The sequence below is a fragment of the Chionomys nivalis genome, chromosome 8 (assembly GCF_950005125.1).
Source record: "Chionomys nivalis chromosome 8, mChiNiv1.1, whole genome shotgun sequence".
NCBI classification, from domain to species: Eukaryota; Metazoa; Chordata; class Mammalia; order Rodentia; family Cricetidae; genus Chionomys; species Chionomys nivalis.
The window spans coordinates 46,280,391-46,307,011 of NC_080093.1; the positions used below are offsets into that span (position 1 = coordinate 46,280,391).

At 49.6% G+C, this 26,621-nt stretch overlaps 3 protein-coding genes across 3 annotated transcripts; 1 reads left to right on the forward strand and 2 right to left on the reverse strand.

Annotated features, from left to right (window-relative positions):
• Nucleotides 1–11: 11 nt before the first annotated feature.
• On the reverse strand, nucleotides 12–4,403 carry Tmem258 (transmembrane protein 258). Its single transcript, XM_057779501.1, is given in 5 exon segments — nucleotides 12–115; nucleotides 576–712; nucleotides 1,525–1,634; nucleotides 4,280–4,306; nucleotides 4,308–4,403. Coding segments are annotated over 4 exon segments (345 nt in total). The 5' UTR covers nucleotides 4,389–4,403; the 3' UTR covers nucleotides 12–115; nucleotides 576–585.
• Nucleotides 4,404–4,622: 219 nt separating this feature from the next.
• On the forward strand, nucleotides 4,623–9,934 carry Fen1 (flap structure-specific endonuclease 1). Its single transcript, XM_057778505.1, has 2 exons — nucleotides 4,623–4,734; nucleotides 8,077–9,934. The coding sequence occupies exon 2, from the start codon at nucleotides 8,096–8,098 to the stop codon at nucleotides 9,236–9,238; it is 1,143 nt and encodes a 380-aa protein (XP_057634488.1). The 5' UTR covers nucleotides 4,623–4,734; nucleotides 8,077–8,095; the 3' UTR covers nucleotides 9,239–9,934.
• A 221-nt stretch (nucleotides 9,935–10,155) lies between these two features.
• Fads1 (fatty acid desaturase 1) lies at nucleotides 10,156–23,164 on the reverse strand. The gene is made up of 12 exons (XM_057776985.1): nucleotides 22,840–23,164; nucleotides 21,048–21,158; nucleotides 20,374–20,571; nucleotides 19,660–19,761; nucleotides 19,255–19,383; nucleotides 16,036–16,096; nucleotides 14,141–14,217; nucleotides 13,219–13,316; nucleotides 12,932–13,028; nucleotides 12,635–12,714; nucleotides 12,428–12,553; nucleotides 10,156–12,200 (listed from the first exon to the last, which is right to left on the reverse strand). The coding sequence occupies exons 1-12, from the start codon at nucleotides 23,050–23,052 to the stop codon at nucleotides 12,149–12,151; spliced, it is 1,344 nt and encodes a 447-aa protein (XP_057632968.1). The 5' UTR covers nucleotides 23,053–23,164; the 3' UTR covers nucleotides 10,156–12,148.
• Between the last annotated feature and the right edge of the window lie 3,457 nt (nucleotides 23,165–26,621).

Consider the following 26,621-nt stretch of genomic DNA (forward strand, 5'->3'; position numbering starts at 1 on the left):
GAGGCCGGCTAGTCACACATCTGCCTTTATTGTAAACAGCAGTTGGGACACTTGTAGCAATGGTAAAAAATTAATTTACAAAAGCAGGGACTTGGTGAAGCTGCCCGGTGGGTACCTAGAAGAGGATAGCAGAATTAAGAATGAGACCAATGACCTTCTACACACACACACACACACACACACACACACACACACACACACACACACTGCGGTAGTCCTGTGTTCCTTGAGCAAGGGCTATGCAAGGGTCACCAGAACTATCTTTCAGTCACCTGTTTGGTGCTCATCTCTTACTTCCCAGATCCTTTCTAAGTCATCAGTATAACTTGAAAGAACACAGATGTAAAAACACAGGTAGCCCTCACCTGCATGCCTACCAAGTGCACCCCAAGCTTGAGTGAGGCCTTGAGTAACATGGAGAACTCAGAACTGACACACCAGACCACACAGAGGACTGGGCAGAGTGTGATGTAGCCCAGTGTTTCTGTCTCCATGAATCAGGAAAGACAGGACCCACTGATATGGCTGTAGGAGGCTTCTTCAGGCATGTACCATCTTGTTACTACAGCTCTTACCCTTGGGGACTCATACGTAGATGCCAACCCAGAGCAGGAGGAAGAGAACTCCAAAGCCCATGAAGAGTGACGCCACCAAGGAGATGAGGAGCTCTTTGTAAATGTCACGAGTGTACTTGGTGGAGGTGACCTCGTAACTAGGAGGACTGTTAAGGAGAAGCCAAGAGAGCTGGCGCACACCTTTAATCTTAGCACTTGGGAGGCAGAGGCAGACAAATATCTGTGAGTTTGAGACCAGTTGTCTACAGAACTAGTTTCAGGATAGTCAGGGCTACACAAAGAAACTCTATCTTGAAAAACAAACAAAGAAAAACAAACCAAAAAAAAGGCAAAAAGGAGAAGCAAAGATGGACTACAGCTCAGGCACTGTCTAGGACCACTCAACATGGGGAACACAGGCTAAGGGCTTCCTGGAGACTTGTCTGGCTTAGTGCTGCCAAGCAGAGGGGACCAAGAGATGACACAGGCCCTGATGCTCCATACCATACCTCTAACACCCACGAGGGAAAGAAGCCCACAGTAGTTAGGCCAATCACTTCTAATCACATCTCACAGTACAGCTAAGACTGACGCCACTTTCTGACACTTGAGCATACCCCTGCTTAAGACCTTTCTGCTGGGTGGAGAGGTGCAATCCCAGCACTCTCCAGAGGCAGAGGCAGTGAACCTCTGTGAGTTTCAGGTCAGTCATGTCTGCACAGTGAGACCCTGTCTCAAAACAACCCTCCCTAAATATCAACAAACCTCCTTTCGAAACTTAGTTCAGTCTCAAGAGCAAACAGCTAACTTGAGGTTGGGAAGCGAGGTCAAGGCCTGCCTTTCCCTCTACTCACCTTGTCCCAACCCCACCTCAAAGGGAAATGGAGCAGGGTGCAGTTACCCAGTGTGGTTTCTCTCTCAGTTCTTAGGCCACTAACTCTGGCTCCCTGACTGCTCAGTAAAAGGATACACGAAGAACCAGGCGGTGAAGAACATGCCGATGGCCAGAAGTACCACAGTCAGGTGTGGGAAGACGGCTGGGTTGACAGGGCTGGTGTACCTACTCATGGCCTCGAGCTCCTAAGGAAGAAAGGAGATCAATCTTAGTTTCAATCTGAGCAGACCCTGGAGCAGCCATGCACTGCGGAAGACTGTTAGAGGCACACGTCAGCCTTGGAAATGCAGAACTCCTTCAAGTGATTCACTATGGGAATGGAAATTACAATAATTTTGTGTGTGTATATGCTTGTGTCTATACACATCTATATGTATATATGTGTGTGCATTTAAAATTTTTATATTACATTTATCTACTCTGCATGTGTGTGGTGCAGGTTATCATCGAGCACATGGGGAGGTCAGAGGACAACGTGCAAAAATTGGTTTTCTCTTTCTACTATGTGGATTCCAGGGACTGACCTCAAGTCACCAGGCTTGACAGCAGGTGTATTAACCTGATGAACCATTTTGCAGATCAGCCTCCCTACTCACTTTCTTTTCAAATTTGTGGAAGTTAAAGGACAACTTTCTGAGAGTCACCTTCTGCTGTGTTTGAGGCGAGACCTTTCTCATTTCTGTTTTCTGGGTCACTGTGATATGCACTCCAGGTCAGTTGGCCCTCAGGCTTCTGAGCAGGTTTCCTGCTTCCATTTTCCACCTTGCTATATGAGTCCTGGAATTACCACACCTGGCTTTAAAACTAATGTGGATTCTAGGATCCACACTCAGGTTGTTAGACTTGTATACCAAAGCCTCTTACCCACTGAGCCATCTCTCCAGCCTTACAATCACAAGTAGGGACGTGACAGACTTTGTGGTAGAGCATTTGTATAGTGTGTATCAAGTCTTGGGTATGAGCCCCAGGACTGAGAAAAAAAACAAACAAACAAAATAACAAAAAAGCGGACAAGATAAGTAGAGCAGCTGAGGGGCTGGAGAGATGGCTCAGTGGTTAAGAGCATTGGCTACTCTTCCAGAGAATCATGGTTCAATTCCCAGTTACCACATGACAGCTCACCACTGTCCACAACTCCAAGAGCTGACATCCTCACAGAGACATACATGTAGGTAAAATGCTGATGCACATAAAATGAAAATAAGAAAAAAGAAGAAGAAGAAGAAGAAGAAGAAGAAGAAGAAGAAGAAGAAGAAGAAGAAGAAGAAGGAAGAAGGAAGAAGAAAGAAGAAGAAGAAGAAGAAGAAGAAGAAGAAGAAGAAGAAGAAGAAGAAGAAGAAGAAGAAGAAATGCAACTGAGCTAGGGGCTCAGGCATACAAAGGGATAGAGACTCTTAGGACTTTCTAGACAGTGATCACTAAGACAATCATGGATCTGTCTGAGAAAAAACACATAAAGAAAACGCGTGCTGGGTTGGAGAGATGGCTCAGAGGTTAAGAACACTGGCTGCTCTTTCAGAGGGTCTGAGTTCAAGTCCCAGCAACCACATGGTTGCTTACAACCACCTGTAATGAGATCTGGTGCCCTCTTCTGGTGTGCTGGCAAACACGCAGACAGAACACTGTATACATAATACATAAACATAACTTAAAAGAAATACATACGTAAACTTAAAAGAAAAAAAAAAAGAAAGAAAAAGCTTGCCCACAATTTCCATTGCTTTTGGACTTGTGTCCAGACTCTAAAGCACTAATCTGTGCAGGAAGCCAAAACCTAGACTACTACACAGATATCAAGCTCTAATTCAGGAGCACTTTTTTCACCACATTAGGAGGGAACCACAGGGATCTCCTGGCAGAAGATAACTGGTGATAATAGCTTTACTGAATCACTGGGGTTTGAGTTAAGTAGTTATACCAGTATTTGTTTCATAGGTCTGATGCGTAATTGGAGAAAGACTTATGATAAATGTTGACACATCTGGTTTACTGCCCCGCATAGAGTAACTGCTCAATAGGTATTTGTTTCCTTCCTAAGACTGCAGAGAAGCTCATGAGATAATGCCTGTGAAAGGGATATAAGCGTAAAGTTCTGTACAAATGTTAACTTCCATTGTCACTTGCCAGCCAATGCTTCTAAAGTCCAGAACATAACAACTCCAGAGGAGTAAACTGAACCCATTGTTCTAAGAGACACAGGAATTCAATTCAGTAAACAATTATGTCCCCCGTGCCCCCCTAAAAAAGTCAAAGACAATTGATGCCATTTATGGAGCCTCCAATTGCAGGCCCAGTGTTTGACAACAGGAATACAAAGATGAATAGACATTATCCCAGAACTAAATGCACGTCAGATGGTGGTCACTAGGAGGCGTGGCAGATAAAAGAGAAGTCCATGAAACGTGGCAGGAGGTGTACAGAGACTGTGAGAGCTCCCAGAAGACAGGCAAGTGCCTATGAGGGTTTCAAGTGTTTCACCAGGTAATGCCACACATCCAAGGGCCTTGCGAGATGAGTTCGGCAAGGGAAAATTTCCAGATAGAGATAACTGATCAGAAGAAAGAGAAATAAAAGCGCGAAGGTATTCAAAGTGCACCCTACGCCCCTCAGCCTTATAATCAACAATATCATAAGCCCATTGTGATGGAACCCTCTGTCTGAGAAATCCATGGCAAGGGGCTTGCTGTCCCCATCCCCAACTCAAACACGGCTCCAGCAGCGACCCACCCTCGGGTCACGGAATGCTAAGGACTCCGCGAAAGAACGCGATGTGGACCGGGCACCCAGGGATCCTGGCCCACAGCCCTGTCAGCAGCTCCCACCATCTCACCATTTTGCCCCGCACACGATAAACCACCGGTCCACCACCGGAAGAACACGTCGGCAGAAGCAAGCGCGTTAAGCAAAAGGAAAAGGATGTGGTCCCTCGCGCGTGGCATTGTGGGACTTGTAGTCCTGCGGTTTCGGGTGTAGAGGTGACTGGGACTATGAGGACTTGGTTCGAGTGGCCTGCGGTCGGACTATGGGAGAGGGTAGTACAGGGTCTCTGTTTTAATCCATTTTTTCCCGGAAATAAGGCCCACTATGAAAGCTGCTGTCGGAAGTGACAGAGCCAGTACTACATTTCCCAGAAGGTTGTTCGCGGAGGGCGGGTCACGTGATTGGAGCGCGGGCTTTGGAAGGCGAAACGACTTCGCCTCAACACCAGAAGAAGGGGTCGTGACTGTCCTGAGTACGGTGGGGTCGCCGGACCACCGCTAGCTGCAGAGGCCTCGTGCAGTCAAGGTAGGTTGAGGCCTCGCGGAAGCGGCTCTGAGAGCGGCGAGGACCGCGGGTGCAGCAGTAGGCGGCCCCGGCCTTGGACCAGTCGCGCTGCCCCGAGTCTCTCTCTCTCTGCAGCGGTACGAAGAAGGTGATAACCTTTCCCTATGAGGACCAAGGCTCTGTACCCAAAACACTAGAAACGACTTGTTCAGTAGTCCCCTTTCGTGCCTGCGTCTGCGGGGTACTGCGAGAGGAAGACGGCTACCAGGGTATTACTAGGTTTTGGGGGAGAAATGGGATTCGAGAGAGGCAACGAGTTTGTTAGCTTGCAGTTCGGAGGGGAACTCTGAAGCAGAACTTCAGTCCACCGGAGAGACCACAGCCTGTTTCTCTGAGGGCCCTTGTGACGAGTATGGAGCTCCGGGGAGGTTTTGTACCACTAAGGAAATGACATCAAGAAACCCTGCTTTTTCTTGTTGTTGTTTATAGACCAGGCTGGTTTCTTTTTTGTTGTTTTATGTTCATTGATGTTTTGCCTGCATTTGTGAGGGCGTCAGAAGCCCTGGAACTGGAGTTAAAGACAGGTATGAGCTGCCGCATGGGTGCTGGGAATTAAACCCGTATCTGGTAGAGCAGCCAGTGTTCTTAACCATTGAACCGTCTTTCCAGCCCCTGAGACACTGCTTTCTTTTATTTCTGGCCGTGGGAGGTGTGGGAAAAGCCCTAAGGACATTTCTAGAGAAGGGAAGTCTGAAAAATTCATTTCATTTAAGGCTTTGCTATCTGGACAGAACAGGTTCCCCTCTGACACGATGGGGACTGTCTGGTACTCATTCTAGCAAAGCAGTAAGTGAGGCGTGAAGCAGAGAATCGAATGGGGGAACATCAGCACAGCATCTGGTGATGTGTGCTTCCATCCGGCGTGTCAGTTGACTGGTTCTGCAAGGCAGAAATGGTTATTTTACAACTCAGACCACAGAATAAGTGATTTAATTGTGTTTCACAGAGCTGAAGATGTGGCGCAGTGTAGAGAACTTGCTAGAACTAGCATGTGTGAGTTCCTAGGTCAGTCCCCATTGTTTTGGTTTTGTTTTAAATTTAACTTTATTTTATGTGCATTGGTGTGAAGGTGTCAGACCCCTGGAAGTGGAGTTAGGAACAGTTGTGAGCTGCCATGTGGGTGCTGGGAACTGAACCCGGGTCCTCTGGAAGAGCAGCCAGTGCTCTTAACCACTGCACCATCTCTCCAGCCCCAGTGCCCATTGTTACACAAGCTCCACACACCAAGTGGTTTCACGGGTGGTGGCCGGATTCGAGGTTGGGCTTTTTGGGCTTTGTTTTGTTGTTTTTGAGACAGGTTTCTTTGTGTAGCTTTGGAGCCTGTCCTGGAACTTTCTTTGTAGAACAGGCTGGCCTGGAACTCACAGAGATATGCCTCACTCCCAAGTGCTGGGATTAAAGGTGTGCATCGCCACCCCCCGACCCAAAGCTGGGCTTTTTATTTGATTTATGGGGATTCAGTCTGGATTTTCATCCTTGCTAGGCAAAGCTGCTGTTCCAATGAGCTACATTCCTCAGCCCTAAGGCTGCACTTTTGCTGCTTGTATTCATAGGGGAACTGCAATAATACAAGCCAGGAAGAAGTGAGAAAGGTTGGCAGGAGGAAGACACAGCTGAACAAAAGAGAGAGGCGGGGCTTTCAATTAGGCTACAGGTGCTATGCCTGCTGAGATGTTTGCATCCAGGAGGGGGAGTGTAAGTGTCACTTAGGTTTCAGGAAGACACCATGAAGTAAGGTTGGGGACAATTAGAAGAATCGATAGGATTTTCCTATTGTATGGCAGTACTGTCATTGGACAAGCATGATGGTGTTAGTAAATTACCTATTAGAAAATCCTTTTATTATACATTTAACACATTAAAATATGACTACTGATACATGCAGATTTCCCCTCCCTCCCAAGATAGGGTTTCTCTGTGTGTATTCCCAGCTGTCCTGGGCTCTCACTTTGTATACTAGGCTGGCCTCGAACTCACAGAGATCCACCTGCCTTTGCCTCCCAAGTGCTGGAATTAAAGGTGTGCACCACCACCCGACACATAGCAAATATTTTTGCTTAAGTTGGATTCTCTTTCCCAACTTAAGTTTTTGTTTGTTTTTTGAGACGTGGTCTTACTGTAACCCTGGCTGGCCTGGGACTTGTTATATTGACCAGACTGGCCTTGAATTCAAATTTTCTGCCTTCCAAATGCTGGGATTAAAGGTGTAAGTCACTAGTGCCTTAGGAGGCAGAGATAGTCGTGTCTGAGTTTGAGGCCAATCTGGTCTATAGAGCATATTTCAGGACAGCCAGAGAGCTGTTACACAGAGAAACCGTGTCTCAAAACAAGAAAAATCTTTAAAAGCCAGGCATAGTGATACATATCTTTAATCCCAGCACTCAGGAGACAGAAGCAGGCAGATCTCTGAGTTCAATGCCAGCCTGGTCTACAGAGCTCATTTGAGGACATCTGAGGCTACATATAGAAACCCTGACAGAACCCCCCCTCCCCCCCGCAAGGCATGTGTTATCACTCCTAACTGGCCCCCCTTTTATTTAAAGTCCATTTAAAGAAAAATATTAGATGAAGGAAAATTCTATTTCAATGGGAAGGGGAAAAATTGTGAGGATAGTTCTGAAAACACTGCCCTAGGAGCAGTCTGGTGGAAATTCTGAACTACAGAATTGTAGTATTGGGCTCTGTGACTACAGCTTGCCAGCTCTTAATTCAGGACATGTTGCAGGAGTCATGAGGTTCATGGTTCAGACTTAGTGTTGGAAGAAAGTACAAACAGGAGGACTTCAAACTCCTCCAGCATCTTGCTAAAAACAAACTCTTAGGTGCTGAGGGAGATGCTGAAGGGAGGGCTAGAGCGTGTGAGACAACCACTTGGTCCTCATTCAGAAGTGTCGCATCAGTTAGACATCTGTAGGAAAATAATAAATCAGACATAGCCAATTTGCATAGCTGGAATTTACCTGCTCTTGGAGGCTCACTTCTTCCATGATCCTTGATGCTGATGAAAGTTGAAGTCATTCTTTGCATGACAGATTGTGCTGTTGTTATTTGGAGCCCTTAAGTTATCCAAGAACATCCATGGTCTCAGTTCCCGAAGCACCTGCTTGTTAATTGGGTGCACTGTAGATCTTGAATGATGCATCTTGTTCACCCTTGCATCTTCTGCTCTGCTGGCTTGAATGAAGTCCTGTTGTGTTTCATGTTAAATTTGACTAAACGTGAATTTGGTGAATGCTGCCAGGTATAGTCTTTGTTCCTTTTGTCCTACAAGACCCCCTTCTTATTTGTCTGTCTTTGTTTTAGCCATAGTTCCTGTGTTACCATGGGAATTCAAGGCCTTGCCAAACTGATTGCTGATGTGGCTCCCAGTGCCATCCGGGAGAATGACATCAAGAGCTACTTCGGTCGCAAGGTGGCCATTGATGCCTCTATGAGTATTTACCAGTTCCTGATTGCTGTTCGTCAGGGTGGGGATGTGCTGCAGAATGAGGAGGGGGAGACCACCAGCCACCTGATGGGCATGTTCTACCGTACCATCCGCATGATGGAGAATGGCATCAAGCCTGTGTATGTTTTTGATGGCAAACCACCACAGCTGAAATCAGGTGAGCTGGCCAAACGCAGTGAGAGGCGCGCCGAGGCCGAGAAGCAGCTGCAGCAGGCTCAGGAGGCTGGGGTAGAGGAGGAGGTGGAAAAGTTCACAAAGCGGCTGGTGAAGGTCACCAAGCAACACAATGATGAGTGCAAACACCTGCTGAGTCTCATGGGCATCCCATACCTTGATGCACCCAGTGAGGCAGAGGCTAGCTGCGCTGCCCTGGTGAAGGCTGGCAAAGTCTATGCTGCAGCCACCGAGGATATGGACTGCCTCACTTTTGGCAGCCCTGTACTAATGCGACATCTGACTGCCAGTGAGGCCAAGAAGCTGCCCATCCAGGAGTTCCACCTGAGCCGAGTACTGCAGGAACTGGGTCTGAACCAGGAGCAGTTTGTGGATCTGTGCATCCTGCTGGGAAGTGACTACTGTGAGAGCATCCGGGGCATCGGGCCCAAGCGGGCTGTGGACCTCATCCAGAAGCATAAGAGCATCGAGGAGATCGTGCGGCGGCTGGACCCCAAAAAGTACCCCATTCCAGAGAACTGGCTCCACAAAGAAGCGCAGCAGCTCTTCCTGGAGCCTGAGGTGCTGGACCCAGAGTCTGTAGAGCTGAAGTGGAGCGAGCCGAATGAAGAAGAGTTGGTCAAATTCATGTGTGGTGAAAAACAGTTTTCTGAGGAGCGAATTCGCAGTGGGGTCAAGCGACTGAGTAAGAGCCGCCAGGGCAGCACCCAGGGCCGTCTTGATGATTTCTTCAAGGTGACTGGCTCTCTCTCCTCCGCCAAGCGCAAGGAGCCAGAACCCAAGGGACCCGCTAAGAAGAAAGCAAAGGCTGGGGGAGCTGGGAAGTTTAAAAGGGGAAAATAAATGTGTTCTCCCCCTCCACTGTCCCCCGACCCCAGGATGTCTGCTTTGTACCCTCAGCTAGAACACTCTTCTTTTGGAATGGAGTCTACTTCCCAGAACTACCCTCCAGAGCCTTCCCTTTCTTGATCTTGTGGCAGGAAGGCCACAGCTTTGCTCTTCCTCATTTTTAGCTCAGGAATGACGTCATTCTCAACGTCAGACTCAAACCACTTCTCAGGCAGGGTAATGGGCACTGCAGCCATTGTTTGGTGAAACCGAAGCAAAGCAGCACATTTTAAAGGAAGGAAGAGATAAAGATGGTTTGGGGTGGGAATGTGTGGAGGAGGTAATATCCCAGCTGGTGGATGGGAGGTGACCCTGAAAGACAGCCGTCAGCCCAGGCTTAGCTGATGGAAGGGACAAGTGGAGAGGAGTCTGACTGGCTGTCTTGTGGGCAGAAACTTGAACTTGGGTCTGGTGGGTCTACAGTAGTATTTCAGGGGGTAAAAAGGCAGTGTTTTAGCGTTTGGTTTGTAGTTTTGTTTAGTCCCATTCTCTCCAGTGCTGGGCATTGAAGCCAGGGCAAGGCAAACAAACATACCTGACCTGTAGCCCCAAGAGACACTGTTCTGATGGCCTGTCTGAGGCAATCAATTGAATTGAACCTTTGGGGAGAAACAGCTGTTGTTCATGTGCTATTTCTAGTTTAAAAGATGTGAAGAGAAAAAAAAATCAATAAAATTATAAAAGTGACCAGAATGTCGTGTCCTTTGAGGACGTTTGAAAACAGACTTGGGATTGCCCTGGTAACAAGTGGTTTGAGAGTGACCACAAGGTGGTGCCATACCCCATGTAATGTGACCTCAGCAGCTATGGTGGCACCAGCCTTTTGTACTTGGGAGCTTGCAAGTACACCAGACAAGCAGTGTGAATTTTAAATGAATAACAACATCCTTTGGTCCAAATTAGTTTTTATTTTTTAGTTTAATTAGGATTTAGTAATGACATTGGCACACACATATGCTGACATTAGGCCCAAGTGAAGGAAATGCCTTCGACCAGGAAGTAGAAAGATAAAGGTAATAAAGATAAACATGGATGCTGGAGTCAACGAAGTTACGGTGAAATGTTTTGCCACTATCTACATACGCAAAAGTGACTTTCCCTCAACCCTATTTTCATATCTCAGCAGTGGAGTTGAGGCACCTCACTTTACCACTGCAACATTGAGTCCTGTCACTCCATGTCCCTTGTGCCTGCCTATGCAAAAGCCACAGTGAAGGCTGAGGAAGGAAGGCCACAGTGGTTCAGGTGCTCTGAAGACCTGGTCTGGTACAACAGCTCAGACTGGCAGCTAAAGGCTCAAAGCCAGTGAGCTTGACAGGCTGGTAGTGTCACACCCTTCCCCAGGCGGCCGGGAGCAGGGATGGGAAGGGACAGCACCTATTCTGGAGGGAGGGAGCCAATAAAGATTTTCCTATCCAGCCTGCTTCAGACAGGTTTTCCAGCAGGGCCTGCCCCTGGGAAAGATCTGAGCTCTTCTACCCACCTCCCCTCCCTGGGCATTGTCATAGAAAACTTATGGAACCCTGCCTGTCACCCTACTGTACCCCCACAGAAAACTTAAGGAATCCTGCTGGTCACCATACCATACCCCAACATCTTTAACACAAACACCCTCATCTTGACCATCGGCCATTTCTCCACAAACATGCTTTTTGCTTTGCCTTCTGCTTGAGGTTCTCTAATTCCAGACAGATGGTTAATACTGTTGAACAGGCAATGAAATAATGCCCGTGGGTTTGGGGAACGGGAGCACGCATGTGGATGTGCAGGAGTTCAGCTTCCCTGGGCACACTCCTATGTTCTCTGGGAGAATGAGTTTAATTTTCTTACCTTTTATAAAACCAGATTACAAAACCCTATTTTATTGTTAGACTGACAAGCTTTGTCAGAAGTTACCTAAATTCTTGTCTGGCCTCCAGAAGAAAAAGACACTTGAACAAGTAGAGGAGCTGCCTTGCTGGAGCAGCCGTGGCATGCATAGACCTCACTGGTACTAACTTTACGGTTTGTGACATGGGATCGTGCTACACAATGCTGGAACGTGACACGGGGAACATGGAGGGACATGTCTGCTTAGAGCGCTAACACTTTCGTGATGGAAACTTCGGCCGCTTTCTAGAACTCAGAATTACAGTCTGTGACATAAAAGGAAACTGCAGGTATGGGAGCCTAATTTGTCCAGGAGGAGGGAAGCCCCTTCCTTGCTTGTGTATCCCTTGGGAACTGGTTAAAAGAGGTGAATCAACAGATTTTTAAAGGCCAGTAACTCTGCCATCCATTTTGTCAAGAGCTAGGATCTCATGTTCTCTCTGAAACCTGGATGGAACAGGAAACCAGAATTACTCATGCCAAGATCCTCCAGGGCCAAATACCTCTCAAACAACAGCCCTGGCCTTTGCCTTGCCAACAGCTTCTCCCAGCAGTCAGAGGCAGACATGGTCACACGCTGCTCTCAGCAGCAAGCTAAGCTGGGCAGGGAACTGTGCCAGGTTTCAGGCTATGCATGAATGCCCCCTTTCTAAATCTTGTTCAAAGGCCAAGAGACTAATGGAGAGGGTAGAGAGTCGGAGACATAGCCTAGTGAGATAAGAGGGGGATTCTAGGGTGAGGTTCCTGCTTCGTGCTGGGCTCCATAGGGCCACCATTTACCTCTGCCAAAGTACAAGAAACAAGAGAACATCTTTATATCCCTACCTCAGCAGTTCTCCCTTCACGTTTGGTACTCAGAAGGCAAAGGAGGCAGGTATGAACACAAACACTACATCTCCTAACCCCTTGAACATTCGATTCATAATGGCATTGTTCCTCCAGCTCCGATCGCTTTGACTCCAGCTGTCCTCTTCTCCCCTGGATGGAGGACTGTTGCTATTGGTGAAGATACGCCTCCAACCAGAGCTGCCCCGACTCCTTCAGTGAGCTGGAGGGACAACGGGTGGACAGGGAGGGCGGTGGGGGCTGAGTCATCCACCTGCAGACACGTCCCCTTCCCCTCACGTGCCCCCCCACCCCGAAGAAGCTAGCCTGGTCACAGACCAATACCACCCTGCCGCTGCCAAGGTGATGCCACTGCAGATGACCCCCCCGCCCACTCCATGCCACACCACCCTCTGTTCCCTGCTGCCAACTCCCCAGGTTCATACTCACTAAACAATGTCAGCGAAGGCTGAGAGCAGGGGCTTGGACTTGTACTTGATGCCGTGCTTGGTGCACAGGGATTGCACCAGAGGTGCCACTTTGTAGTAGTTGTGTCGTGGCATCGTGGGGAAGAGGCTTCAGGGACAGCAGGGTAGTTAGTGGCTTCTGCTCCTCTGCCCCTCCCCCACCCTCTGCTTCCCGGGTCTCCCCACTCACTGGTGCTCGATCTGGAAATTGAGGTGGCCACAGAACCAGTCATTGAAGGCTGACTGATCAACATTACAGGTTGCCTGCACCTGGGAGAGAGTCAAGGGATGGTGGTTTCCATGTCACTGTGCAGTCTTCCCTAGGGAGGCTGTCTGAAACTGTCCCTGTCTCTGGTCACCTCCTTCAGTGGGAGATAGCTCCAGCCAACAAGGCAATGATGTCTGAGGAGACTAGTTTTGGCTATTACTGCTCACCACCCACCCTTTTCAGAGGCATGTCCAGGTCCTCCAAGTGACTATCCCTTACCTGGGTGGAGACCCAGTCCACATTCTGGTCATGATCGATATGCATGGGGATATGGCTCATCTGTGTCACCCACACAAACCAGACACTCTCCAGGAACCTGTTGAATACGACACAGCCACAAATAGTACAAGCAGAGCACTGAGTTCTTATTCCCCAGTAGCAACACTAGCCCGTGACTCTCCCAAGGCCCCACTCCCAAGGCCCCACTCTCAAGACCCCAGCATGGTTCCCAGACCCATCAGCACCTGCACTCTCCCTGCCAACTGCTACATTCCATCAGACACTACCTGACAAGGACGAAAAGCCCCAGGAAGCCTTTCAGCCCCAGCAGGGGCATGTAAGTGAAGAGGAGGCGGACATAGAAGCTGAGCATCCAAGCCAAGTCCTGCAGGGCAAACAGGAGGGTGGCACTGTCCCAGGAGCTGCTGCTCCCTTCTCCCCCCTCCTCATTTATCTGCTGTAGTCACCACCTCTCCTGGTGTGTGTGATGGCACTCAGTGATCCTCAGCTTTTCTTGGACACTTGTCCTGAAACATCTAATGGCACTGCTTCTTCTCTTCCTGGTGGTCCTCCAGTCCCCTGCCTGTCCCTTCACAGGGACCCCCAGTCTCTCTGGGCATAGCACCTCCCCACGCTGTCTAAATGCTGCCAGATAGATGTCTCAAGACCCCACTGTCTGCCACTGTGCTGATGGAGTCGAAGCTCCAGGTCCTTTTCTGCAGTGAACCAAGCCCCATGCTCTTCCCACGACACTGGGCCTTCTGCACCGTGTTCAGCATCCAAGCTCACACCTTGGGTCCCAGCTTGTCTGCTCAGAGACTGTCTTCCCCACGTCCTACGTCTGTGAGCCAGCCAGACCCCTTTGGGGATCCCAAAGTCCCTTCTGCCTGCATGTTTTCCCTCGGGTCTACTACTTTCAGCTCCATCCTACATTCCCTGAGAACAGGGACCATCCCCCTTTGTTTTCCACACAGTTCCTGGAGTGCTGTGCAGCTTGGGAACCCCAGGAGACTGGCCTCGTGAAGCCTGACATGGGGAGGCAGGCCACACATGAGCCCAAGCCACTTAATTTCATCTAGAAAGGAGCATCTCCACCTGATTCTACTCTGCTCTTGGTTGGGCTTGGAGAGAGTCTCTGTGCCCACACCTTTTCCCGCACAGGGTACTGGAAAACCTGGCGTGTGGGGTTTGCGGGCCGGGGATACTCACCATCCATTTCTTCTGCTTAAAAACAAAATAGAAAATATACCACTGGAAGTAGAGAGGCACCAAGGCCGGGGGGCCAACTGGGGAGGAAAAGGAGACAGGGAGGAGGTGTGAGCAACTGGGGTGAGAGAGGACTGCCATGGCGAGATGAACCACCTCCCCCCGACCCCGGCATAGAATCACCTCCTGTCGTCCCTCCTCACCGCCTTAATGCTCCTCAATTAACTGCAAGCCATGGGCACAAGCCTAGAGAAGGCCACCTCTGCAAGAGGATGCCAGGGAGGCCGATGGCTGGGAGCGATATCCCTCGTGGAGGAGGGCACGGGGAAGCTTAAGCTTCAAGCATGGCATGTACTCTACTGCAGTCCACAGTGCCTGGACCACAGCCCTGCCCCTGCAGTCCTGTCACGTTCCTGCTGCTCCACCAAACAGGTCAAAGGGCAGGGGAGGAACTCTGCTGACCCTTCACAGTCTGAGGCATACCTGATGCTCCTCCACCCACGGCATGGCAATCTCCACCCATAGCTTCTTCAGCTTGATATACCAGACTCTAAACTTCCTTTCCCCCCTCCCTCTTCCCTTCCTGCTATGTGTCCAATGTGTGTGTGTGTGAGTGTGGGCCAGGGCACACATGTTGAGGTCGGAGGACACACACACACTGGGGCAGAGGTGGTGACTACGTACATTGATCCTCCTTCCACTGTGAATTTCAGGTATCAAGTTCAAGTTGCTGGGCTTTTATCAGTTAAGTGATCTCAGTGATCTCCCATCTTCATTTCTTGGAGACAGGGTCTCTCACTAAATGTGAAGCTATTCTGATTGACCCATACCCGGTGCTGGATTACAGGCATGTGCCACCACCCCTGGATTTTATGTTGTGTTCTAGAGATCCAAATTCAGGTCCTCATGTTTACACAGTAGGCCCCAGGCCTAAGATAATAATAATTATTATTATTTTAAAGATAGGGTTTCTCTGTATAGCCATAGCTGTCCTGGAACTTGATCTGTAGACCAGGCTGTCCTCGAACTCAGAGATCCACCTGCTTCTGCCTTCCTATTGCTGGAATTAAAGGCGTGCACCACCATTGCCCAGACTAAAATTATTTTTATGGAAGTCTTTATTCAACCCTGTAACACGTCCAGCTTTCTCTAGAAGAGACAGCAATAAGCAGTTCAAATAAATTCCTTAAATTCTTCCCTTCTCTTGCTTTAAAAACCTGGAGCCCTTGCAGGTGTGGTGTCTAGTGCCTGTATAGCAAGTTTGAAGCCAGCCTGAGCTACACAAGACCCTCTCAAACAAAGCCAAAATAAAACAACAAAACCCATAAAAGTACCCCCTGGTTCCTAAAACTTGAAGTCTTTTTTTTTTAATATTTATTTATCTGTCTGTGTGTATGCCTGAAGGCCAGAAGAGGGCGCCAGACCTCTTTACAGATGGTTGTGAGCCACCATCTGGTTGCTGGGAATTGAACTCAGGACCTTTGGAAGAGCAGGCAATGCTCTTAACCACTGAGCCATCTCTCCAGCCCCAAACTTGAAGTCTTAAAGGAGTTTTAAACCCAACTTTGGGCATTTTGCAGCAGGCTTTCAAAGCAGGGAATAAATGACCAAAACTTCTGTTCGGTTGCAGTATTCCTTCTTAGGTGCCACCGCCCAGAGAGTCATCCTAAGTGGCCCCACCTTTGTGTGACGAGGTTAAGACAAGGCCTAAAACCAAATCAGGGGTCCCCTGCTGACTACTCAGTTTCTCCAACCAAGCATTAGCCCATTGACTTTACTCAGTGGGCAAGGGCATCTCCTCGCAAGGGGGGACTATCAGCAGGCTGAACTTTCTCCTAGGCCCATCCTAGGGGAGCCTGCTCCTGCCCTGGGCCCCCCTCCCTGTGGCTGACACTCACTCAGGAAGAAGTACTTGTGCTGATGGTTGTATGGCATGTACTTCTTCTTTTGTTTCCCAAGCTGTGAAGGAACAAACACAAGTCAGCAGCTAGACATCCATGTCCCTCCCCACACAGAGCCCTCCCCACATAGAGCCCTCCCCACACAGAGCCCTCCCCACACAGAGCCCTCCCCACACTGAGCCCGCCCCACATGGAGCCCTCCCCACACTGAGCCCCTCCCCACACTGAGACCCCAGCTTTCCCTGCTTAGGCGCTAAGGCCTGCTTCAGAACCTTCAGCTAGCTGCTGACATTGGGAGGCTCTGGCAGGCCCAGCGCCTTAAAGCAAGTGGCCTAAAGCAAGTGACCTATGAATGTACCGTGACAAAGAACACACAGGAGCGTACAGGATGCTAGTCTACAGGGTTCCTGGTGGCTATCTAAAGTCTCTGCCATATGGTTTCCAGGTTCAATCCCCTCTTGCTTCTAGTACTCTTTGGACTTCAGTGTTCCTAGGGAAAACTGTTTCTGTCCCTGTATGGTCTTTCCACCACGATCTTTTGGACTCCTTATCTTTTTCTTAAATTTTATTTTAGTGTATGGGTGTTTTGCCTGCCTGTGCACCACTTGCATGCAATGTTTGTGGCGGCCAGAAGCGGGCTGCAGACCACCTGGAAGTGGAATTACAGATGGTGGTGAGGTCCACAAGACTGGGTCCCGGGACTCAAACTCAGGTCCTCTGGAAAAGCAGCCAGTACTCTTAACCACTGAGCTATCCCTTGACCCTCTCTTGGACTCTCTTTTTTTTTTTTTTTAATATTTATTTATTATGTATACAATATTCTGTGTGTATGCCTGAAGGCCAGAAGAGGGTACCAGACCTCATTACAGATGGTTGTGAGCCACCATGTGGTTGCCGGGAATTGTACTCAGGACCTTTGGAAGAGCAGGCAATGCTCTTAACCACTGAGCCATCTCTCCAGCCCTCTTGAAAGTTTATTAACATCTATATGTAGAAAGGTTACCCGGAACAATCTGGCAGTCTGAAGGTTTTGGCAAAGCTTTGCTTACTGGGTCGGTTATTTTTTTTTAAGCCACAGACTAAACAGACTGGCTGGGAGCCAGCAGGCCAGTCAGTCCAGAGCCCCTCACATAGGCTCACATACGCCCATGGAGTTGTCTCACTCCATGGTTCTGGCATTTCTTGCCCCAATTAGTTTTGGTGATCTCAACCCAGAGCACAGTCTGGCTTATCCTCTCACATAGCCACAGACGAGTCATGAAAACTGTGCTCTGCTCAAGGCGCTCTGGCTAGATGAAGCAATCTTCCCGCAGTCATGGCATCATTCAGCAAGCCCTGGAGGTGTGGGGACAGCAAGCAGTCTCCCAGCCGCCGTTTGACGTGCCGGCAGCAGAGGGAATAGTATCAAGTTCTCGCCTAGCACATCTTGTAATCCGTGGATATGAAACTAGCGATAACTTTGTAAGCAGAGTTCAAGATAATTTACAGATTACAGACAGGAGAGCAGGCCTGGTTTCCTTTGGGGCCTGGTACCTGAACGAAGGGAAGTATCAGGAGTGCAAAAATCCAAAGACAAGTGTCCAAAGCACAGGGCACAGCCAGAACCCTTAGGCCAGGTTGCCCAGGTCCTCAGAAAGCCCTAGTAAAGTTGAAGGTGTGTGTAATCTGCTCTGTAGCCCAGGCAGGCAGGCTCTGAACTCACTTGTAGATGGTCTGCTTGGTGTTTGGTGGTTTTGTCCAGGGGTGGGGAAGTGAACTGCGGACGTAGTTACAGAGGCAAATGAAGCAGAGATGGGCCAGGAGTGGTGTGATGTGCTCCCCAGGGGACTATGCTGCATGCTTGGTCACCAATGCAATGATGCCAGGAGGTGCAGCCTGCTGGGAGTCAATGAAATCACCCCATCCGCCGCCCCCCCCCCCCCGCCACAAGGGACTCATGTGAGTCCCAGGGGACCCTAGTGAGTTTCCCGTCGAGAGTGAATTGTTTTAAAGACAGCGAGAAAATTTGGCTTCTTCCCAGTGGTCAAATTGATAGGGCTGCTCCATCTTGAACTTTCAGTCTCCCAAAACAGTGAACTAGACACTTTTCTTTACAAAGTCCCCAACCCCAGGTATTTTATTATAGCCACAGAAAGAGGACAATTTACAAGATAAAAAATATGCTGGAGAACTCGATATAGGATATAAGATATTCGATACAGGAATTAGGATATAGTCTGGAGACAGGTACGCAAACCACACCGTATTATTAACCAAAGAGATCCCATAGAAGAAAAGCACCCCTCTTGGTTGGTGGGGCAAGTGGGAAATTGCCGTGGAAAGAAACCCTGTCCACGGCTGCTCCCTCAGTCAGTGACCAAGTGCCACTATGATCTGCCTTACTGTGCTTAGACTCTCAAGAGGTCTGAGGGCTACAGGGCAAAGTGTCCCCATATACCTCCTTGTTCTCCAGGAGTGCTAGGAGGCAGAAGTCACTAAACCAGGGAATTACTATCTAGTTAAGCTGTCCCAAGAGACCAAACCAAGCCCACACTCATCCATTTTCCTCTCTCTCTCTCTCTCTCTCTCTCTCTCTCTCTCTCTCTCTCTCTCTCTCTCTCTCGGTGGGAGCAGGGCAGGGGCGCGAGGTGTGTGTATGCGCGCAGGTGTACAGGAAGGAAGATGAGGGGTGGTGAGCGCAGGTGTTGGGGGGAGTGGTGGCTCTCTACCTTGTTATTATTCGTGTTTCCTAATCAATCTTTGATATCCTTATATTTTGGGCTCTCGTGGATTCACATAACGTTGCCTACAGCAGGGTATCCAATATAAGCGACAGAAACACCAAGTGCAAGGGGGTGGCTTTCTAGAGAAGGGGTGTCAAGCAGCACCCTGATGAGGTGCCTAGTTATGTCCAAAGACGAACAGGGCCTTACAAAGAATGTCCTGTCACCCACTGAATCCTTTGCAGAATGAGGTACCTTCGTGTAGTAACTGTTTGCTGACTGATTCTGTCCTGGACAGAAAGGGTTTACAGCCTCTTATCCTCCACAGCTTCCAGAAAGCAAGAGCCCTAGAGCCCAGTCCCTGGTCCTACCTTCGCTGACAACATCGAGCAAGCACTTTCCCTATGCCTGCAGAGCAGGCCACTCTCCGTGCCCTTCTGCGCAGATATCCAGCTCACCTATGCCTGCAGAGCAGGCCACTCTCCGTGCCCTTCTGCGCGGATACCCAGCTCACCTCCACAGAAAGGACCTTCCCCAAAGCGAAGAAGAGGGGATGCATCTTGATATCTGGGTCTTTGCCGAAGCAGTTGGGCTTGGCGTGGTGCTGAAAGTGCAGGTGGTTCCACCAGCTGGCAGGAGCCCCCTACAGAGAACCGCAGACGTGAGTGAGAACCCAGCAGAGGATCCTGGGTCAATTCTTAGCCCTCACATGGCAGCTCACAACTGTCTGTGACTCTAGTCCCAGGGATCTGATGCTCTCCTCATGTGTGACATACAGACATACATACAAGCAGGGTATCTGTACACATATAACAAACAATTTTTAAAGAGAAAGAAAACCCAGGGTCACGGGCACTTCTCCCACCCTCTGGCAGCCGTGAATTACTGGAGTTTGGGGGAGCCCCATCAGGTCACTGACCTTCAGGTGGCCAATCACGAAATGATGTAGCAGGTGGTTCCATGTAGAAGTGCTGAAGACTGAGAGGTGCCCAAAGTCATGCTGTAGCCAACCTGCCTGGGCCTGAAAGAGAAAGGTTAGCGCCCAGAACAACCTGCACCTAGGGCCCCTTCACAAACCTCAGTGGCCCCTTCACAAACCTCAGCAGCCCCTTCAGCCTCTCCATACTGGATTGGCGCACAACCTCAAGGGAGCACACTGGTATAAGCCATGGAACCTGGGTCCCAATTCCCTCTTGTCCACTGGGTCACATGTAAGTGGAGGCAGACCACAGTCCCTTCTTCCCTCTTAAATGCCATGACTTAGGATAGACTAACATCCAGAATACACACTGCTAGTCCAAACCCTGGTGCTGGACCATGACAGGCATGCTGGGTGATACCAGTGGTGGGAAAGGAGCCAAACATTGGTTCTTAGCATACACGGAGTGTGGCAGAACCAGAACCTGAGATTTCAGAGAATAAACTTCCCAGGAAGAAGGGGACCTGGGAAGAGAAACTGGAGGGACTGTGAGCACACAAGAACACGTGCGTGACTAAAGAGCAGATAAATGTCACACACAACAGAATGTGTGTTCTCTCCCTGGGCCAACTCTCCCGTGTATCTTTAGATCCCAGGCAGGATTCTTGCCCTGATGTTTTCCCTAGGAATCCCAGGAATGCCAAAGGCACTCACCTGAACTGTACCGAGCAGCACCGCACAGAGGAAGAAGGGCACCAAGGATGTCCCAAAGATCCAAAGAATGAGCCAGGCAGCCACATCCAGGAGTAGGATGTGGAGCAGGCTGAGCAGGAAGAAGAGTCGGTTGGCCTTCAGGAGGCCCATTCGTTCCACCGTGGCCCGCAGCTCCCTGAACTCATCAGTCAGTGCTTTCTGTGGGAGAGTGGGGCATTAATTCTTCCCAGCAGCACCCCAATCCTCACAGAGACCCTCTCTAGGAAGTGTCTGTGGGAAGTTCACAGTCTTTGACAAACCCTGATGGGGAAGGATGATCTGATAGAAGCAGCTACTATGAATTGTATCGGGTCCAGCTGCTAAGCAGACTTAATTTGGGTCCCCATTATGTAATCTGTGGCTCTGGAGCTTAAACTCTCTGAGCCTCTATTTTTTCATGTATACATATGTGAAGATCATTATATTAGTTTACACTGGCACATGGTACTCAGTAAATAGGTCTGCTGTTGGTGATGGCAGCATTGGAAGAAACATAGGTTCCTGCTCCAATGGGCTTATCACCCTAAGGCTCTTTGAGATTCCCAAGAACTGTCACCTGTGGTCCTATGCAGGCACCTGCCCCCCTCTCCCTCCACAACCAAGTCTCCAAACAGCAAACAGGGCCTCTCACTCACATTCTTGGTTGGTTCAAAGCTGGGCTGCTCCGGGGCCAGTTCTCCGACCAGAAGAGAGTTCATATACTTTCTTACAAGGTCCTTGTTGATGTGGAACGCCATAAAAGGATCCTGCAAGGATGAGGAGAAGTCCATGAGGACCCTCCCAGCCCTCCAGGCTCCTAAGGGCCTCACACCAAAGGCCACCTCCCTCTGGCTACTGTACTGTCTGCCAGCCCCAGATCACCCAGCATGTGAGTTCCCACTGAAAGGGCGCTACACCAAAGAATGGGATGCCTCCCCTGGATGCCATGCGAAAGACCTGCCCAGACTGGCCTTCATGTCTACAGACACTTGGTGCAGGAGAGAAGCAGCCTGCAGGAATAGGTGGGGTTATGAGGCTTTTAGTCCTATAGGACTTTCAACAAGTCCTTTTCTTTGTTAGCTTCTCTATTACATAATAAACAGTGATGGGGAATGAGGAAGACTCCTTATGCCAGAGCTGGGAAGCTGTTTCTATTTCTTTCTCTTTGACCACTCACTGCTCCAGGGTTAATATGGGTTATACAAGGTGGGTGGGAGGACCTAAGGCCTCAGGGAAAGAAGCTGCAAGTGGAGGCGGAGCCTTGGGCAGTGGCACCACACATTGAGACCAATCCCTGTCTTTGCCTGGGCTCCCAAATCACACTGAATGGGAAGCCTAGACAGAGCACATAGACTCCACAGCCGTATGAGTCGGTGTAGGACTGCGCCGCCGCCTGGACTCTGTAGTGGTCACTACTCTGTCTAGGCTCTATCTAGCCTGGTCTCTAAGTCTGTGTGGGGTTTTGTTTTATCAGACTGACCTCCACCTCTCAGCATCTAACTTCAAGGGCGACTTAATAGGAACCCTGGTCACCCCGAAGCACGTTAGACTGACATCGAAGGAATAAAGGGGAGACTAGGTTAAGGACTTGAAAGACAGATGGACCCCAAGATAGGAATCCAACAGTTGGCAATCCCTGCCACAGAGCACTCTGCTCTAACTTTAGAGTCCCAAGGAGTAAGTCACTCCTAGTTCCCCTCTCGGCTCTGAGGAAGAATATGGTCTATAAAGAGAACAAGCAGGGCCACCAGATAGAGGCTGGGGGTGCACACCTACTTGTCAGGCAGTAAGCTCCAAGGGAAAAGGGACACTATCCTGAAAGTGTCTCATCACCCGGGGGGCGGGGGTGTCCTCTTGCTGGAAAAAGTAGAAGACCTCCCTAGCCTACTGCCACGTGACCTCGCACTAAGGATCCGAGGACAGTTCTGGGATTCCAAACAGATGCAGATTCCCCCCACTATAACACCTCTCCGGTTACGCACAGTGACTGATCCCCGCAGGCTTTCTTGGACGGGCGCAGGTCGAGACCCCACCCTCCATGCTTCATAACGAATAGAGGGTGCCAAACCACAGGGTTCTCAGTGTCACCCCTATTGCGAGGGGTCCTCCCGGGCTCCCTAGGTCAGACAAAGCTGCGTTCACCCTCCCAACCCTGAAGACAGGACGTGCCCCCCTCTCCCTGAACCGACTCCTTCTTCGGCCGCCCTAGGCAGCAACGCGGTTCGGGTGTCCAGCAAGCCCGCTCCCTTCTCGCTCAGCTCAGGAAACAACCCACGCCTTGAGACTCCAGATGCCAAAGCACGAACGCTCAGCCAGTCCTTTGTTTGTGCTTGTCGCGGGCCTCCATTCCCAGTCTGGTCTCTCCCGCGCTTGCATCCCAGGTCCGAAGGTTTCTCTTCCCGCCATTGTCTCCCCTGGGGTGCAGGCGCGCCCAATGCCCGCGCTCACCGTGGCATCCTGACCCGCGTAGTGGCTGAGGACACGATGGCCCCCAGGGTGGCGGCGGCTGAAGTCGCTGATGTTGTACACCTTCCGATCGATCACGAGCCACCGCTCCTTCTCCTTCATGGAGTGCTGAGCCACCTCCTCCCAAGTAAAGTAGCGCGGTTGGTGGAGCTGGGCCGAGGCCGGGACCGGGGTCGGAACCGGGTCGGGAGCCATAGCCGGCCGGGCAAAGGCAGCCAAAGCGGGAGAGGCGCGCGCTCGGGGCCGCGGGACAGCGCACGCCGTCCCAGCGAGTTAGGGGAGCGTCAGGATGCCGAGAGCGCGCCCGGAGCCCGCTGTCTGCGCGCAGGCTTTTCAGTACCCTGGGCGCCGGGCAGCGGCGCGCGCCCCCATTGGTTGAGCCGAATGGCGTAGGGGTGCCAGCTCCGCCTCTCTCGGGCCAGCAAGGACTGACTCCCGCAGAGGGATTTTTCCGCCTTTTCGCGGCCGATCCGCGCCCCGTCGCAGATGCCTGAAAGTGATCACCAGGCGTTTCCACGTCTGACTCCTGTTTGGCTGAGCATTGTAGAAACTGACAGGATAACGGTTCCTGTGGGTGCGCCACAGTTTACTGCAGCTGAGGCAGAGGCACCAAGTGTGCGTAGGAGAGCGTGGTGAGGGCACATGAAAAGAAAATAGTTTGGAGACAGGTTCTTTTTTTTTTTTATTGAAAAAAAAATTCCCGCCTCCTCCCAGCCTCCCATTTCCCTCCCCCTCCTCCCACTCCTCTCTCCCCCCCCTTCCCCCCTCCCTCTCCAGTCCGAAGAGCAGTCAGGGTTCCCTGCCCTGTGGAAAGTCCAAGGTCCTCCCCCCTCCATCTAGGTCTAGGAAGGTGAGCATCCAAACTGGCTAGGCTCCCACAAAGCCAGAACATGAAGTAGGATCAAAACCCAGTGCCATTGTCCTTGGCTCTTCATCAGCCCTCATTGTCCCCCATGTTCAGAGAGTCCGGTTTTATCCCATGCTTTTTCAGTCCCAGTCCAGCTGGCCTTGGTGAGCTCCCAATAGATCAGTCCCTCTGTCTCAGTGGGTGGGTGCACCCTTCGCGGTCCTGACTTCCTTGCTCATGTTCTCCCTCCTTCTGCTCCTCATTGGGACCTTGGGAGCTCATTCGGGTGCTTCAATGTGGGTCTCTGTCTCTATCTCCATCCATCGCCAGATGAAGGTTCTATGATGATATGCAAGATATTCATCAGTATGGCTATAGGATGGGGTCATTTCAGGTTCCTTATCCTCAGCTGCCCAAGGAACTAACTGGGGACATCTCCCTGGGCACCTGGGAGCCCCTCTAGGTTCAAGTCTCTTGCCAACCCTAAGATGGCTCCCTTAATTAGGATATATGCTTCCCTGCTCCCATATCCATCCTTCCTTTATCCCTACCATCCCAATTCCACAAGTTCCCCCCACCCCCTTCTCACTTTTCTCTCCCCATCTCCCCTTACCCCTATCCCACCCCACCCCCAAGATCCCAATTTTTTGCCCGGCAATCTTGCCTACTTCCCATATCCAGGAGGATAACTATATGTTTTTCTTTGGGTTCACCTTCTTATTTAGCTTCTTTAGGATCACAAATTATAGACTCAATGTCCTTTATTTATGGCTAGAAACCAATTATGAGTGAGTACATCCCATGTTCATCTTTTTGGGTCTGGGACACCTCACTCAGGATAGTGTTTTCTATTTCTATCCATTTGCATGCGAAATTCAAGAAGTCATTGTTTTTTACCGCTGAGTAGTACTCTAATGTGTATATATTCCACACTTTCTTCATCCATTCTTCCATTGAAGGACATCTAGGTTGTTTCCAGGTTCTGGCTATTACAAATAATGCTGCTATGAACATAGTTGAACAAATGCTTTTGTAATATGATAGGGCATCTCTTGGGTATATTCCTAAGAGTGGTATTGCTGGGTCCAGGGGTAGGTTGATCCCGAATTTCCTGAGAAACCGCCACACTGATTTCCAAAGTGGTTGGACAAGTTTCCATTCTCACCAGCAATGGATGAGGGTACCCCTTCCTCCACAACCTCTCCAGCAAAGGCTATCATTGGTGTTTTTGATTTTAGCCATTCTGACAGGTGTAAGATGGTATCTCAAAGTTGTTTTGATTTGCATTTTCCTGATCGCTAAGGAGGTTGAGAATGACCTTAAGTGTCTTTTGGCCATTTGAACTTCTTCTGTTGAGAATTCTCTGTTCAGTTCAGTGCTCCATTTTTTAATTGGGTTAATTAGTATTTTAAAGTCTAGTTTCTTGAGTTCTTTATATATTTTAGAGATCAGACCTTTGCTGTTGCGGGGTTGAAGATCTTCTCCCAGTCAGTGGGTTGTCTTTTTGTCTTAGTGACAGTGTCCTTTGCTTTACAGAAGCTTCTCAGTTTCAGTAGGTCCCATTTATTCAATGTTGCCCTTAAAGTCTGTGCTGCTGGGGTTATACATAGGAAGCAATCTCCTGTGCCCATATGTTGTAGGGTACTTCCCACTTTCTCTTCTATCAGGTTCAGTGTGTTCAGATTGATATTGAGGTCTTTGATCCATTTGGACTTGAATTTTGTGCATGGTGATAGATATGGGTCTATTTTCATTCTTCTACAGGTTGACATCCAGTTGTGCCAGCACCATTTGTTGATGGAGACAGGTTCTTACGTAGCCCAGGTTGGCCTCAAACTTGCTACATAGCTGAGAATGACCTTGAACTTTGAATCCTTCTGAGTTCTGAGTTTACAGGCATCCTGTTTTATGAAGCGCTGGAGATTAACCTGTACATTGTTTATGCTAAGGCAAACATTGTATCAATCTCCGGCCCCAAGGAAACACTTGACAAATTAAATACAGCGCTCTGAGCAATGAAAGAACAGCCTGACCCAGTAGACGTTCAGAGACCCCTTCCTAGGAAGGTGGGTAGGTAGTATGTGTGAACAGAAGAGGGGACTGACATAAAGAAATAGCCTGGTTGACTATAGTTCCAAGTATTTGTCTTATGTGGATTTAGATGGGTTTGAGCACTCTGCAGCCGAGGCTACCAGAAGTCTTGTCAGCTATTATTGGCCAACACTTTTGACTTAAAGAATGGACTGTTTAGAAACCAGATGGGTCATTGTGATAAAGGTCCTTGATACCAAACCTGAAGACCTGAGTTTCATTCCAGAGACTCTCCTGGAAGAAGGAGAAAAACAGCTCCCACAGGTGTCCTCTGACCTCCAAGCACTCTCACAGGCCGATGAAGTGGAGGAAGGGGACTTAGGAAAGCAAGAAATGGAGGGGGAAGAAAGCTTTCTTGATGACAAAGTGTCTTGGGGAGAGCTGACTGGGACTCCTGCTTCAGGAGGCAAGTCCTTGATAATCTTAATTCAGTGTCTGGAGACCCCCACCTCATGTGCAGTTTGGAGAGCGCCACCTCCTGTGTGTGTGTGTGTGTTCCCATGCTCACGCACAGGTATACAAGGATGTGTGGAGGCCAGAAGACAACCTCAGGAATGCCATCTACCTCCTTTGAGACAAGATCTCGGACTGGCTTGAAGCTCAACAGTTTGGCTAGATATGCTTGGCCATTGATACCCAAGGAACCCTCCTACCTCCGCCTCCCCAGTGCTGAGATTCAAGCACTTTGTCAATGTGTCTACCGTTTTACATGGGTTCTTCAGATCACACTCAGGTCCTCACTTTTCTTTTCTTTCTTTTTTTTTTTTTAAAGATTTATTTATTTATTACATATACAGTATCCTCAGTGCTTTGCCTGCAGACCAGA

What these genes read in the sequence shown, in the direction of transcription:
- Fen1 (XM_057778505.1), top strand. Translation starts at nt 8,096, where the DNA reads ATGGGAATTCAAGGCCTTGCCAAACTGATTGCTGATGTGGCTCCCAGT.
- Fads1 (XM_057776985.1), bottom strand. Translation starts at nt 23,052, where the DNA reads ATGGCTCCCGACCCGGTTCCGACCCCGGTCCCGGCCTCGGCCCAGCTC. An exon ending in TCGTGATTGGCCACCTGAAG is followed by an intron (nt 19,384 to 19,659) that starts GTCAGTGACCTG and finishes GGTTCTCTGTAG; the next exon opens with GGGGCTCCTGCCAGCTGGTG. An exon ending in GCCTTCGCTGACATTGTTTA is followed by an intron (nt 12,201 to 12,427) that starts GTGAGTATGAAC and finishes TTGTCCCTCCAG; the next exon opens with CTCACTGAAGGAGTCGGGGC.